Source organism: Pagrus pagrus (genome assembly GCF_965226575.1).
Source record: "Pagrus pagrus genome assembly, chromosome: 12".
In the NCBI taxonomy this organism is placed as follows: domain Eukaryota; kingdom Metazoa; phylum Chordata; class Actinopteri; order Spariformes; family Sparidae; genus Pagrus; species Pagrus pagrus.
The window spans coordinates 6450458-6466467 of NC_140196.1; the positions used below are offsets into that span (position 1 = coordinate 6450458).

Below are 16010 nucleotides of genomic sequence, written 5' to 3' on the forward strand. Positions count from 1 at the left end.
CTCCCTCAGGAATGTTTATGTTGTTGTGGTTCCGCTGAGGAGAGCCCGCGGCGTCATCAGACACCTCAAGAGCCCAGATGAAATGGACCTAGAGGAGGTGAGAACCACAACAATGACAGCAGCCACTGATGTCTGTGCCTGGAAGGAGGGAAAGACCTATAAACACACACACACTGCTAAGAACTCCTGGCAAAGCTTACCCTTTATAATTCAATATCAGTGTTTAAACATTAGTCACAGATATTGGAAGGACTCAGTTTTCTTGTCCGTGTTTTCTCCTCCCTCCGTCTCTCAGCTGTTAAAAGACATCAGTCAAAGGCAGAGGGATTCTCGTCAGCAGAAGCAGGTGGACTTGCGCCGTGCTTACATCACAGCCCGTTTCACACCTGCCACCCTGCCAGCCTTCTTCACCCTGGGGGACCAGCTGGACTACGGCGGCTTCGAGAACCGAGCTCTAGACCCAGGGCAGGAGTACGTCTTCTTCATCCTGGCGGAGCTCAACTCCACGACCGGGGTAAAACAGCCGCCGTGTCACATCTCCTTTATAACCACTCCCTCCTTCCACCGCTGCCTGCGTTTCTCTCCTTGCAGGCTGTCACTATACATTGTAATCAATAAGGCCTCGCTGCTAAAACAATAAAATGCACGCCAGTCAAAGTGGTGTAAGCAAAAGGCAATAACCTTCACGTACTTCCATCACCACCGATAATAAAGAGTGAGTGTGCCTACTGTGGCAGTGGAAACGATATTGCCCCGTGCGCTGCTTGTATATGTGCATTCGAATTGGAATAGACTTAAATATACAACAGGATAGATTTTTATTTTTATTAGATTTTATAGGGTGCACTTTCAGCTCCGGGGGATTGTCTTTAGAAGTCCCTCAGAGCAAATAAAAAGGCATTATAAAAACACATTAAATGCAAGTGAGCTTTGTTACATTCTTTATATGATGCTTTTTAATGCTGCGTAATATTTTGTCCACTGAGATGAAACAAATTACTGAGAAATACCAAAACACACACGTCTCCTCCATAAAAAGTCATACTGCTACAGCTGAAATGATTTAATCTGTTATCTCTAAAGATGTCCAGTTTCCTTTAGGGGTTTCCTAAACATGTGCCTGCGTGTTTGTTTACAGAAAATGTACGTGGCCAGCCCCTACACCGACCCCGTCATTGCCCCAGATTCAGACCCCCAGCCCCTGGACGCAGGCGATGGCCTGATCTGGGTGGTCGGACCCGTCTTGGCCGTGGTCTTCATCATCTGCATCGTCATCGCTATCCTCCTCTACAAAAAGTGAGTGGGACGGATACATTCTGTGACACGAAATGCCAAAAACCATGAGACAGATAGCTGATCAGCTGAGATTATGACTTTTTAACGTCAGTAAATCAACTGAAAAAAGAACGCACCAGTCTGTCGCTCACGCCCTTATTCATCATCACTGTCTTAGTCTTTAAAATGGAGGGGAGAACAAACTATCTAATGCTGAGGTTACACAGACAATACTTGTTAATACTCTTTTAATTAAATGTTAGTTTTGGTCTCTCGTGATTTGTTGACAGTAAGAAATCATTTCCAGCTCTGTTCCTTAAGTTCCTCTCCATCCTGCTACACTCTGCCAGCGGCTCCCACTGATATTTCCCAAACCGGGCCTGTTTAATCTCCCGCTATCCCCCCACAAAATGCTCAACTTTCAGTCCGATATTCATCAAATTTGTTCCAATTTAGAAGTTTGTGCTCCCCTCAGACAGCCATGGAGCGGCCCGGCCCAGCTGTAAGACCGTGATATCTGCTGCAAACCATCAAGCTTTTGAATACTAATGCAAAATATTGATTCCCCTCTCTAACAATGTGTCTGTTTCCTTCCTTTTCTTTCCTCTAATTATTCCTTCCTCGCTCTTGGTTCACTGGAAGCAGCAAACCTGACAGGTGAGATTAAACCAATGTCAAGCACTTTGTTCGCTTTAACCCGCAGCAATTACACAACACCAGATGCTGCACGGAGAACTTGTACAAAGCTCTAAAACAGCATATCTGTTAATGCGCTATTTACTCGATTCAAGTAGCAATGCTAATGACGTGTCAGCAGTGAGTCGTCTGGTTTTCTCTCACCGCTTGTTTGCATGTGTTAATTGCTCTTTTGACTCACTGGTGTGTGAGCAGCAAACGCAAGGACTCCGAGCCTGGCACCAAGAGCCTTTTGAGCAACGCGGAGATGATGGCCCATCACCCGACCGACCCCGTGGAGATGAGACGCATCAACTTCCAGACTCCCGGTACGAAGCATGTACCCACACACACCCAAACACAGGCTCTCTATTTGCATAATAAAGTATACTTCCGATTGCTCATCTTTGGATAATGAAATATTCATGCGACCAATTATAACTTCGGTGAGATTATGCAGACAAGATTGTGAAAAGCACTCCTCCGCATCACAACCAACGGCCACAATCAAAATGGCCGCCACCCAGGTAGCACAGTCAGTGCTTAGTCACGGCTGAGTCACGACGGTGTGACAAAATCTGATCATCTCCGCTCGCCCACGGTCCACATGCCAGGCAGCGCGGAACAGACAGGAGCGACAGAAACCTCGCCGCTCTCATATGTTCCAGATTCAGATTTAATGGTCAAAATGATACATCAGAAGGCGAGCGGTGGGGTAACTGTGATCGTTTATGAAGGAATCGACTCTGTCTTAGCAGGAATAACCAACCAAAACCCCACTGTGAAGTAACTACACGGACTCTGACGCTCCCCGCCCCCCTGCCGAGTGAGATCTAACAACACAGCCGCTTTGGTAGTGGAACCAAGCCGATAATGGTTCGCTTTCAATTCTTCTTCCCATTAAATTAACAACATCCTAATAACACGCATGGCCTGGAGGAATTCAATCACTGTTCTCGCCGCATTTTCATGCTCATAGCTGCCTAACAGTTGTTGAAAAGGTGGCAAATGTGTCGCCAGGGAGAGAGGTTCAGTCTAACCTGCCAGGATGTATAAAATTCAAACGATATTTTATTAAATCCATAGATGAAGGTGTGAATTCTCCTTTTCGCTTCGTTCCTGGGAAGCAAAGTGAAACCCACAGAATAAAGCGCCTCGGCTCTTCTATTCTATCTTTTCTTACTCTCATGTGGCTGCAACCTTGAAGCTCCCACCTCACCCACTTCTTCTCCCCTGAGATTTGTGCTTTTGAAATGCTCGGCAGAGATTAAATTTGTTTCCAACAAAACCGGCTGATGCTATCCGAGGTCATTTTGGTCGTGACAGGAGCGTTTTGTCGTGATTACCTGTGGGCGCTGCGGTGCCAGGCTGAAGGAGAAAGTAAACGTTGATATGAGCCTGTTTTTTATAGCTGGAGCAGCAGAACGACTTAAGCGCTCTGCATAGTGCATCGACGTGCATCACAATAAGAGAAAACGCCGAAACACACTCTGACTTTGGCATTAAATGGATTGTATGCATCACTTTGATTCATTGTTGTAGCTATTTGCCTTTCGAATTGACAAAGGAGCGATATCGCCTCTCGTTTCTCGCTCCAGCTGTGAAAAGAAACGACTGCAGGAAGCATAGGTTGCTTCCTGTGTGTGTGCGTGTGTGTGCGTGTGTGTGTCTGTACGTGCGTGTGTGCACAGCCCTCCTAATTAGTGCTCTGTCTGTGTTTGTTTTCTCTGAGTCGTTGCTCCTCTGATCACAGAGAAAGCAATTTATCAAAGAAAAACAATTTACAAACAACCAACACTCGCCTCACTTTGTCTTCACACATGGATCAAAATTGATTTTCTGCCTCACTGGGTTCCTTAATGATATGTGATGTCCTCTGATTGGATAATTATCTTCACGTCTTTGCATATGAGCGACGCTGACCCGCAGTGATTTAGGTTATTCGGCTGAAGTCGCGTGCCACCTCTGACCCCCCCTCGTTGTCACGCAGGAATGATGAGCCATCCTCCCATCCCCATCAGCGAGCTGGCTGAGCACATCGAGCTGCTGAAAGCCAACGACAACCTGAGACTCTCCCAGGAGTACGAGGTGAGAAACACATTATTATTATTCCATACGAGTAAATAGATGACATCCTCATTGTTTACAGATGTTAAGCCAGTTAAGGCTCATAAAGCAGATCTTATTTAACATTTGTATCTCTGTGTGCAGACTATATGTTCATGATTTATTCAGCGCTGCAATTTAACGCGCAACTTCTCTGCATTACGGAGCACTCTCTTTCCATTATCCTCAAATGCGCTGCTAAATACGCCTCCGCACACTGTTAACGCACGTGTGTGTGTGTGTGTGTGTGTGTTTGCTGCTTTTTTTTCCAGTCCATCGATCCCAGTCAGCAGTTCACCTGGGAGCATTCAAACCTGGAGGTCAACAAGCCCAAAAACCGCTACGCTAACGTCATAGCGTACGACCACACCAGGGTCATCCTGGCGCCGATCGAAGGTGAGGATCAGCAAGTTCAAGAAGATGTTTATGTGGTAAAAGGAGAGTCTGAGCATGTGTGTGTGTTCAGGGGGTTGAACACAAAGACGGTGTGTGTTTACGTTTCACGTGTGTGTGGGTGTGTTGGTGGGGGGGCTGCATGATGGATGAAAACTGAAAGTGCAAGCAGCGCTCATGCCTGGCTGTGTGCAGCGGCATGGGACTGACAAACAGCACGGGTGCATTCAAGTGCAGCCGGCGCTCCTCCAGAACAAGAAGGGGGAGAATGGGTTTGATCTGGAGCTCATGAATTCACGCCGACAGAGTCTTGTTTGTTTGCTGTCGTCCGCGAGTCATCAGCTGGAAGCCGCCGCCGCCAGAAACAACACAGTTCGTTAGGCTGTTTGATGTCATACGTGGAGGTTAATTCATTATGTCGCTTATGCAGATTGCAGTTTAGGGAGAGCCTCACTCGTGTCTCGCTCACAGGTATCCTGGGGAGCGACTACATCAACGCCAACTACATTGATGGCTACAGGAAGCAGAATGCTTACATCGCTACCCAGGGGCCGCTGGCAGAGACGTTCGGGGACTTCTGGAGGATGGTGTGGGAGCAGCGGGCCGCCTCTGTCGTCATGATGACGCGCCTGGAGGAGAAGTCACGGGTAGGATGCCGGTTCACCCACTGACCCACAGGTTTCGTTCTCTACGGCAGGCACTGGTTTTTTAAATGTTTTTCGAGTCGTGATCCTCCAGATAAGTCAGGAAGATGTTCACGACCCCTCTACCCCACCGCTGGCTCAGGCGTGTGTGAGTTGACCAATCAGAGCAAAGGGGCCTTAAAGAGACAGGAACGAAAACAGAGCGTTTCAGACGGAGGGGGGAATACAGAGCTGCTGCAGCACTGGACAGTATGAGGAAAATGATTTGGTTTTTTTGCACTAAAACATGTAAAACTATTCTAGTAGTAACACAAAATAGAATTATGAATCTGAAAATGAGCATAATGTCTCCTTGAAATCAAATTATGTTGCTGGTGCAGGCGATGTAATGTGAAAACTATTCCCCAGTCTAAATTATGTTATTTTATTTTGTCTCTACAACCATCTGGCGACCCCTAGAAATTAACCAACCAATGCCTTAAGGGACCTATTTCCTATCATTAAGTAAAGTGATGACCCCGGACTAAGTGATGTCTTTTATGGACATTTCATTTCATATTCAGTGCAAAACAATAACAGCCGAGAACTGATAATCTGTTCAATAAACCCAAATACTGAACGCAATAACTGCAGGACGTTTGTGTTTACAGTGAGCAGATTATTTCCTGTGAATAATGAGATGAATTTTCCTGTTTGTATTACGTCATCTTTTAAAGTCTTAACAATCGCTCATACTTAATAGGCTTCTGCATTCGATCGTCCAATGCAACACAATTTTGAATGCTTGTTGTCCACACTGAATCCACTATTCACCATTGGTGACTCAAGTAAAGGATGGATGAATTTGCTGAAATAGCCTATCTTCCTACGTTTACACTTTAAAACAGAAAACACACATTTTATTCTGTCATTTTTAGATGTTTCTCCGCTGCACATGACAGGCGGTATAGGCGACAACAACAACCAGAAATGGTGTGTTTTCTTTCCAGAGACTTTCAAACTCCCTCCAGCCAGCTGATACCCTATTCAGGTTTTTGAAGTAAGATGAGACCGTATTGTATCGATCACTTCTCATTTCAACTACATGAATAATCCGCTGCCTGTCCATGTTGCACTTTCAAGACGAGCGACAGGACTGAAAATAGAAACAGGGCCTCAGGCTCAAAATGACAGTCCAATCTGAATCAAAGAAATCAAGCTGATTTTGTTGGTGACACTCGCTTGCATCACATTCAGTTAGGACACGGTGTTAAAATCAAGAAGGCCTGAAGCTTCGACGACCCCTAGTAGGGGTTGGGAACCAGTGATCTAATAATGTTACATAACAATATATGCCTTAGTTTAGCTGTAATTTATAGCTCTGCTGTGACAGTTATAGTATTGATGATGATGATGCTTTTCCCTGTAGATAAAGTGTGACCAGTACTGGCCAAGTCGTGGCACAGAGACCTACGGCATGATCCAGGTCAGCCTGCTGGACACAATGGAGCTGGCTACTTTCTGTGTTCGCACCTTTTCCCTGCATAAGGTAAATTATCTCGCTCTATTTTCCTCTCTTCCACCCCTCGACTCACCACTCGGCCCTCTCCCTCTCATTAGTTACTGTCACATCCACCGGGACCTGCTTTGATCTGTCGAGTTTACAGTCAGGAGCCAGGACCAACCGGAGTGATCATGAATTTCCACCGTCGCTCGATGAGCAGCGCAGGTGGACACGCGGAGGAGAATAGATTAGTCTGGGGCTTCACGTAGTGTTCAAACCAGGCCAGGCTCCCTGTGTCAGGCGCTGAGATTTGATTACCGTTGGAAGCAGAGCACTTTCTTATAGCACAGGGCTAATCTAAGACCGCCAGACTAGCGTGTCACTGTGGCCTACTTACAAACACAGAAAACTAGGCCAACTGTAGCTTCCAAGTGTAGCATCGCTTCTCCAAATTTTTGTTGATGTGTTGGGAGAAGTCAAGATAGGAGATCCGGCGTAATGCACATGAAATATTCAGCAATGTTAGTACTCTTTTGGTCAGAATCTAGGAATATTTGGTGCATTTTCCTGTAATAAATACAGGGTTTGTTGCATTCGTCACTATAAAAGCCTCTCTCTGTGTGAAGAAAGCGTGCCGTGGCTTGTGTGACTGGCAGTAATTAGGATGCAGTCACAATTAATGGAGTCGCGTCAGAGAAGCTGCACTCAAACAAATCGACAAACGTGTCACTTCCCTTTGACTACCTAATAGGTTTTGTCTTGTAACATTTAATAATGCAGCAGGGACACGGCGCACACATGCACACGTACAAACAATAATCTCCTGTCTTGTCACATCAGAGTGGCAACAGCGAACGGAGAGAAGTGCGTCAGTTCCAGTTTACAGCCTGGCCGGATCACGGCGTGCCGGAGTATCCCACCCCCTTCCTCAACTTCCTCCGCAGGGTCAAAGCCTGCAACCCTCCGGACGCCGGACCTATCATCGCTCACTGCAGGTACAGTACACGCAGCCAAGTTTATCTTAAAAGGGGTTGTTTGAGACTTTGGGGATTTGCCTTCTTGCCAGGAGTTATACCTATTTTTCACAGCTAGACTAGTTTTGACCAAAGGGTGCATATCACATCGTATTTGTTATATCTGCTCCATGGATGTGTTGGAAGCTGATCGTTTAGTTTATGTTGGCGGACTCCATCCCTAAACTAATCTTAGATACTGTTGCTCTCTGTTAGTCAAGCGGAGAACTCGGCACTCGAGACTGGCATAAAGTCACATCCTTTGGATGCTGGTAGTTTGGCTGGTTGTAGTAACTTCTTGCAGTCTCCATTTGTTGGCCGACTCCACGAAGTCTCCACGTCCAAACAAGAAATGGTCCAGCACATACAGTATGTGGAAGCAGAAAAGGGTCATCAATATTTGGAGCTTCTGAAATGATGTTCACAAATAATTTCACAGCCTGACTTTATAATGGCTGACTTTACTGAATGGTCAGTGGGCAACGTGTTGATTGGCCGATCAGATAAGGTGTAAAATCAGGGTCAAAATATGTGCTTGTAACTCTTTAGCTTTTGGCTTTTAGCTTTTAACTTCAGTGTTGCATACACAGATACACAGTTGAAAATATTCCTGCATAAGTTGTGATCACACATACAACATAAACTATTTCTACAGCTGCGAATCGTTGCCACACGTTGAATTTAATCGGTTTATTTATCAATTTATTTTATTTCTTCTTTTGCAATTTTTCACATTCAGATACAGGAATTCATTTTCCCACCTCCACACAAACAAACAAACAAACAACTGCAATTAAATGTGCAAACCCGTTTCACAAGCTCAAAATATTAATGACCCTTATTTGCCTCCATACACAAACTGACGCCCCTGGATAATCCTAACTTGTTCTTTTTGCATTATGGATATTAACGAGTCAGCTTTCGAGGAGCTGCAGGGTGGATTTATAAATGTTTTAATCTTTTGTTTCTAGTCTTTATGCTAAGCTAAACTAACTGACTGCTGGCTACAGCTTCATATATGATGCACAGACCTGGAGGTGGTGACAGTCTTCTTATTAAACTCTCTTCAAGAAAGTAAACAAGGCTGTTTCCCCAAATCTTGAATAATTCAATAATTCAACATTATGTAACTTTCTTTTTTTTTTTACCTGAAAATAGCAGCTTCAACATCATGTTGATGGTACAGTGTCTTGTAATAGGGTGAATGGTTTCTCTGTCACGTGTTTCTGCACAGCGTTACACACGTTTACTTCAAGATACAAGTTTTCAACACACAAAAAATGCAGATTTCTACATAACATTGCTTCAAAATAAAATCCTCCCTAACATCCGAACCATTTGTCTCCCTCCGTCAGTGCTGGTGTCGGTCGCACCGGCTGCTTCATCGTCATCGACGCCATGCTGGAACGCATTCGACACGAGCGCACCGTGGACATCTACGGTCACGTGACGCTGATGCGCTCACAGAGGAACTACATGGTGCAGACGGAGGACCAGTACAGCTTCATCCACGAGGCCCTGCTGGAGGCTGTGGCCTGCGGGAACACCGAGGTGGCCGCCAGGAGTCTGTACTCGTACATGCAGAAGCTGTCCAAGGTGGAGAGCGGGGAGCACGTCACCGGCATGGAGCTGGAGTTTAAGGTAGGGGGGAGGGCCGGAGTCGATGTGCTGTCCGACGTACAACAGTGCTTCTGACAGTTTAGTTTGTGGCTCCTTGAAGTGAAGTCGTGTCTACTTATCACAGGAAGAAATGATGGAATGTAACTATGTACATTTACTCCAGCGAGTATGAGTTGTGAGCTGTTCAACACGAGATTGTTTCTCTCTTCTAAAATGGCTCCCTTGAATAACATTAGGAGGCCTGAAGATTTAAACGTGCCCATGAAGAAAAACATAAAAAATTAAAGAAAAGCCCACAAAAATTAACAGTACAGCTAATTAACAAAATAAACCAAGAAAAATTAATCCTATCATCTCACAACCCCTCAGATTTATTTTGCGAACCCCCCCCAAGCTAGAAACAACGAGAGTCTAGAATAGAGCAGCCTTGTACGTTAGCTGCAGACAAATAATCCTGAATAATCCCTCAGTCTTACATATAAAATCTATTTTTTAATTTATTTATTTTTTATGATTATATACTTTATTTATACATTTTTCTCTCGCCATCCATTCAGCGACTGGCTAATACCAAAGCCCACACGTCCCGGTTTGTCACAGCCAACCTGCCTTGCAACAAATTCAAGAACCGACTGGTGAACATCATGCCCTATGAAACCACCCGCGTCTGCCTCCAGCCAATCAGAGGCCTGGAGGGCTCCGACTACATCAACGCCAGCTACATAGACGGATACAGGTATGTTTTCCTCCCGTAAACGCTAATATGACCCGACCTCCTCGTCCTCTTATGACGGCTTGACGAGTGAATGGATCGGATAGGTTTTCACCACAGTGCTCTCACCTGTCACGTCCTGTCAGATCTGTCCTTACTGTATACATGTTCCTGCCATTTGTCTCGCTGCACGGCACTCGCTCCGGTCCCCGCAACCCAGCCCACCCCCACCCCCATCGGAGGGGACGCACGCTGAATCGCTTCTGATGATTCAGGCATTCAGAGTGTTTGTACACACATGTTTTGACTGTTCCTCTTCTTGCTTGAGGCCTGACCCCCTTTTCAGTCTGATGTTTGACAGAGGAAGAAACAGGGAGGAGGAGGTGGCGGCTTCTTAATGTGTGCGTGTGTGTGTGTGTGTGTGTGTGTGTGTGTGTGTGTGTGTGTGTGTAGGCAGCAGAGAGGCTACATTGCCACCCAGGGTCCACTGGCGGAGACTACTGAGGACTTCTGGAGGATGCTGTGGGAACACAACTCCACTATAGTGGTCATGCTCACTAAACTGAGAGAGATGGGACGGGTAGGGACAAATTATATAAACACACACGAGTGATACAAATAATAGCAAATTTCCGCCTTGTACACAATGTTATCAATTCCTTTTCTTTTGTCTGTTTGTGCTCTATCAGGAGAAGTGTCACCAGTACTGGCCCGCTGAGCGCTCTGCCAGGTACCAATACTTCGTGGTCGACCCCATGGCTGAGTACAACATGCCTCAGTACATCCTCCGGGAGTTCAAAGTTACGGACGCCAGGGTGGGTCGACGCCGTCCGTGTGTTTAAAGGCTTGTCCTCTTGTTGTATGTTGTATTCAAACAGCAGTGTAACATCACACTCCTTGACTTTTCGTGCTCTATTCCCGATCCGTCGGCGCTGTCAGAAGGCAGCTGTGCAAAGCATGTCCTATCGACCTGCGGTGTGTGTCGGTCAGCGTGTGTTTTGTGCGTGAATGTGTGCGCCACAACAGGTTTGCATCTATCGACAAGCAGCCCTAAATTACTCATTCAACTGGGCCGTCTCCAGAATACCTTGACAGACATTACGTGTGTGTGTATGTGTGTGTGTGCACCTCTTCTTGTGCACATATGTGCCAGTTACAGATAGCTCCAGTCAGGCCTGTCCCGGGCTGACGCCACATTGACAGCTGCTGTATTGATCTCCATTAAAGGGGAGTCAGAGAGGCTGTGCAGAAGAGAAAAGATGTAATTGCCTACTGAGTGGCTGACAATAGCAAGACACACTGACGTTACAGCCTGAAGTTAACCACAGCCGCTGATCCGGGGTCAGATAACAGTAATCATTAGATGGAGGGGAGGATGTTGCCTGGCAGACTCTCACCCCTCGGTCAATACAGCAAGACGAAGCTCTTTTTGAAAATCATCACCTCACGTAAACAGTAACTACACATTTCCCATCGTTTCCTCGCTCCTTCAGGACGGCCAATCGCGGACAGTGCGTCAGTTCCAGTTCACCGATTGGCCAGAGCAAGGCGTGCCCAAATCCGGGGAGGGCTTCATCGATTTCATCGGCCAGGTGCACAAAACCAAGGAGCAGTTCGGCCAGGATGGACCAATCAGCGTTCACTGCAGGTGAGCGTCTCAGCAGCTCATGATGGAGCTGTTCATTGCTAATTACAGCAGCTACAAGGAACTTTCTTCTTCGTGTTGATTCTGGCGGCCCCTGTGGACAAAGCGAACCAGAGAGTCTCCTCAACACTAAAAAAAGTTGAAATTTTATGACTCTTCCGAACAGGAAAAGTTTGAATCTGACCCGGTGCAGCCATTAAGAACTATTATAACTCTGAAGAAATAGCCAGTCTATTCGCTGATGGTCTTGTTTGCTAACGTAGGACATATTTAAGGATCAGTATTAAATTTAGAGTGTTTCATAACCAGTTAAAAGTTCCTTGTAGTCCATTTAAAAGTACATTTATTTGCATATTTGCCAGATCTTAGCTCATTGTTGTCCCCGCTGCGGCCCACTGTAAACTCTGGTTCATTGTTCCCCTTCGCGGCTGCAGTGCTGGCGTGGGGCGGACAGGTGTCTTCATCACTCTGAGTATTGTCCTGGAGAGGATGCGCTACGAAGGGGCGGTGGACATCTTCCAGACTGTCAAAATGCTGCGCACACAGAGACCAGCCATGGTGCAGACTGAGGTAAACACTGAACAGCAGGCGGGACTAATTGATTCATTAAGCACAGCAGATACAGCACAGTGTGCTCCTGCTTAAGGCTATATTTTTTATGTTTTTATCGTCTATATTTGACTGATCGTAAATATTTTAAACTGCTTGATTTCCTTAAAGGGACAGTTCGTCCAAAAATCAGAGATACATATTTTCCCTCTTTCCTGTAGTGCTATTTATCCACCAAGATTGTTTTGGTGTGCGTTGCAGCGTTTTGTAGAGATGTCTGCAACTCCAGATCACAGATCAGCCAAAGGAGGACGTTATTAACGATAACATCCCGTCTTGTAACGAGCACACGGCACAAGCCTCTCGTCCATGAGTAGAGGATCGCTTCCTTCTGCTCAGTGATACAGCTGGTAGAAAGAAAATGGCTCCTAACTGATGACACAAACACCATAAACATCTAACCAGGTCATGATTTCTGGAAAGAGACATTGCTGCTGAGTTTTCTCAGATACATTTTGTTGGTTGTTTGAGCACCACAAGCGATCTAGAGACATTACATTAATGAGACCTCTACAGCAGATATCTCCAAAAGGTGGCAACTCACACCAAAACAATCTAGATGAATAATAGCACCACAGGTAAGAGGAAACCAACTGATTTATGCGCTGAGAGGCAGAAAACAAACACAGTACCACCTAAAACCTTCCAGAATATGTAGCTTTAACTTCTGTTTTTTGGGAGATGACAATAGTTTTCATCACACGAGATATTTGGCCATTTATATGATCCAATTTCTTTTCCACCTTTTATATTTCATGTGCTCTTTTCATTGTGCATTCCTCAATATCATTATTTCTATGTGACAATTGAATGTTTAAAAAATTAGACTGTATCTGCGTGAGCTGCTCAATTCAACATTTTTATTGATTTTCGTCTCCATCCTCTGTTTCCCGCCCAGGACGAGTACCAGTTCTGCTACCAGGCTGCTCTGGAGTACCTGGGTAGCTTTGACCACTATGCAACGTAAGTGAAGAGACGACCATCCATCCATCTTTCTGCTTCGAGGTCCACGAACAAAAAAAACCAACAAGCGAAAAACAAGAGAAAGACGGCCAGAAACAACGAGAACATTGAACCTTTATTCTTTTTTCCGGGAGCGAGACTCAAAGATGAATTCAACACCGACGACGACGACGACAACGACGACAACAACAAGGACAAAAAGCGACAACAACAACAAAAACAAGCAAGAAGAAATCTGTGTCTAACAGCAGCCACACTCATCAGGAGGAGCTGGTGGGTGTGGAGACTGTCCATGTGTAATCCATATAACTTACCTCAGTGTTCCAGTGTGAAGGACGTATAATACATGTGTGTTGTGGTCAGCTATCTCCAATATGAACCAGTGAAATACAAACGGCTTCTGAACAGGAATTATGATACTATATGTGTATAAAAAAAACAAAAAGAAAAAAAAACACAAAGAGCCTGGATATTTGCTGCACCCTAAATGGGCTTTTTATCCTCAACTTTGTATCTATTGGTTTGGTGTACTAAAGGGGTTACAAAGTGCAAAAGGTGAACATTTCTATGTGTCCGTGAGTCTGCTTCGAAGGTGTCTCCTGCTGCCACAGGTAGTCCTGATTCTAGTTTTAAAGCAGACGACTAGGTTACGCCTCAGCGCGGACTCATCACCACCGAGGACTGTTGGAGAAGCTTTGTGGATGCTCATTTACCCGACGCACAGTGCCAAGAGAAACCACACAGCGTGAACCGCGGCCTACGAGCGGAGCCAGCATAACATAGAGTCAGACCAGAGACCCTTTTAAAACGCACTGGCCGAGGATCAGTTCACGCTCCCCGATCGCGTCCTCCTCGCTGTGTAACAGCTGGCCTCTGAACAGTGATTAGAGCCCGTCATATCCTCAACTGGGCTGAGATTTGTAGTCCAGTGCATTCTTCAGTCGACAAAGCTTGCTTGCTATTTGCTGTGGTCCGTGTTCATCCTCCAGCTCAGCTCCTCTCGATGTCAGCCCCATTGTGTCAGTTCAGCAGTGGCTTATTGAAAGAGATTGCTAATGACCGAATTCTTTCGCAGCTCTCAGCCCATTTTCTGCCGTTACTTTTTGTGTGTTTTTACTGTACGTCTTTGCCTTACGCCGACTTGTTTCTTGTGTTTTTAACATGCTGCTTAATGTTCACGCGTTGTGTGCTAAACTTTTATTGTCATACAGTATCTTAAACTGAGGATGAAAGCTGTTTCCTGACCATCTTCCTCCTCTGAAGCTTACCTACTTGAATTGCACCACTTTGCAGTTAAATCACTTTGATATTTTACTGTTTAAAGGCACTGAAAGGTGACGAGAGAAATCCCAGAAACATCCGGCGCGAGTGGTGAATTTCCACTTTCAGCAGTCCTCTCCCCCCTCCTCCTCACCCAGACCGTCCCACCTCCGTATGAATTTCTCTCCGTTCCTGAGTCACACTGTACAGAAGCATCCCAACCCAACCGAACGACGTCCCCCTTCCTCCGTCTCCTCCAGTACAACCGCACAAGCCCTCGATATCGATATATATCTTTTCTTGATTTGACATATAATCATAATTGGTCCCCCATGTGGTGATTTGAAGAGCACAGCGATGTTCCAGTGTATCAGACATCTCGGGCGGTCTCACCTGATTTTTTGTACATACTGTCTATCATTGGAGTCCTATACAGTACAGTTACATACGTCTGAGCACAAGATATAACGTGGGATTGGATGTGATGTAGTTCTTATCGTCGCAACAAAAAAAAAGCCTTATTGTTATCGTTCACTTTGTCATATTTATTTCGTATGATTTTTTTAAGATATTTATTATTCTATTTTGTTACTTTTTACGTACGTTTTTCATTTATTTATTTGGGATATCTAGCAAACTATAACCAATAAGATGTTGTTTACTTGTTTCTTTGGCGAGCCAACGTTAAAGTATGATATTGTCGCTGTTTGTTTTGTTTTTTAATTTTATTTTGAATGGTCAGTTTTGGTGCTTTTTTATTTGCTTTATTATTATAAAGTATGCCCTCTGTGTAGGGTGCTATTTGATACTGATTACTGATGTCCGACTAGATAGCTAGAGATGTACATTAGAGGCAGACCTAGTTTAAGTTTACATCGATGCCCTCTCCCTCACGTCGACCTCCCTGTGCGATCGTCAGCAGCAGAGGTATGATCCACCCCGCCGTGATAGGTTCAAGGGCATCAGAGAAATTAGATATATAGAGCAGACTTGCGGGTGAAAACCTCAGACAAGCTGTTGGTATTTAGTTTGCTGGAAAGCACATGGTAGCAAGTGTATTTTTGACAGAGAACGGGTGAGGAATCACCCCCCGCTACACACACAAACACACACGCACACACACACTCAAAAAAGCTATTGTTTAAAAACCTGAAATTATTCTGATATGAAATTTATGTGTGGTCCAGAAGTCTTGACAGTGTGTGACATATATGAAATATGTTATTCCTTGGATTTCTAATGATTATTGTGTCAAGAGAAATATAAGAGGCACACACATGAAACATAATATGAAATGTGTCGAGGGCCAGCTCTAATGACGCCATCCCCCTCACATATGTACCTGTTCTTTCCTTTCAAACCATGGATGTAGATATTGTATCTTGACTTTGTATTAAAAGCAGGATGATTGGATATACAGCACAACGAGCTGCTTGATTCTTGTGGCTTTTTTTGTTTTGTTTTGTTTGTTTGTTACTCACTCCTCGTCCACTAGATGGGACCAAAGTGGCTCTTAAATGTCTGTCACTGCACCTGCTGTCACAAAATGACACATAATTGATTCAACTTTGACCTTCTTGTCTGCCACCAGATGCACAGAGCATCTCCAGTC

The 16010-nt window shown here is 45.1% G+C and overlaps 1 protein-coding gene across 1 annotated transcript in view; it reads left to right on the forward strand.

Moving 5' to 3' along the window:
* LOC311266647 (receptor-type tyrosine-protein phosphatase S-like) overlaps positions 1-15826 on the forward strand; it is a 74625-nt gene extending 58799 nt beyond the window's left edge. Inside the window, exons 19-35 of the mRNA XM_084369093.1 lie at positions 10-97; positions 296-514; positions 1139-1296; positions 1921-1932; positions 2167-2279; positions 3941-4038; positions 4329-4452; positions 4921-5096; positions 6502-6621; positions 7417-7571; positions 8945-9230; positions 9767-9945; positions 10375-10501; positions 10611-10736; positions 11415-11569; positions 12001-12136; positions 13074-15826. Coding sequence (XP_084225219.1) covers positions 10-97; positions 296-514; positions 1139-1296; positions 1921-1932; positions 2167-2279; positions 3941-4038; positions 4329-4452; positions 4921-5096; positions 6502-6621; positions 7417-7571; positions 8945-9230; positions 9767-9945; positions 10375-10501; positions 10611-10736; positions 11415-11569; positions 12001-12136; positions 13074-13142 — 2341 coding nt within the window. The 3' untranslated portion in view covers positions 13143-15826. The remainder of the gene's footprint in view (positions 1-9; positions 98-295; positions 515-1138; positions 1297-1920; positions 1933-2166; positions 2280-3940; positions 4039-4328; positions 4453-4920; positions 5097-6501; positions 6622-7416; positions 7572-8944; positions 9231-9766; positions 9946-10374; positions 10502-10610; positions 10737-11414; positions 11570-12000; positions 12137-13073) is intronic.
* Positions 15827-16010: the final 184 nt, after the last annotated feature.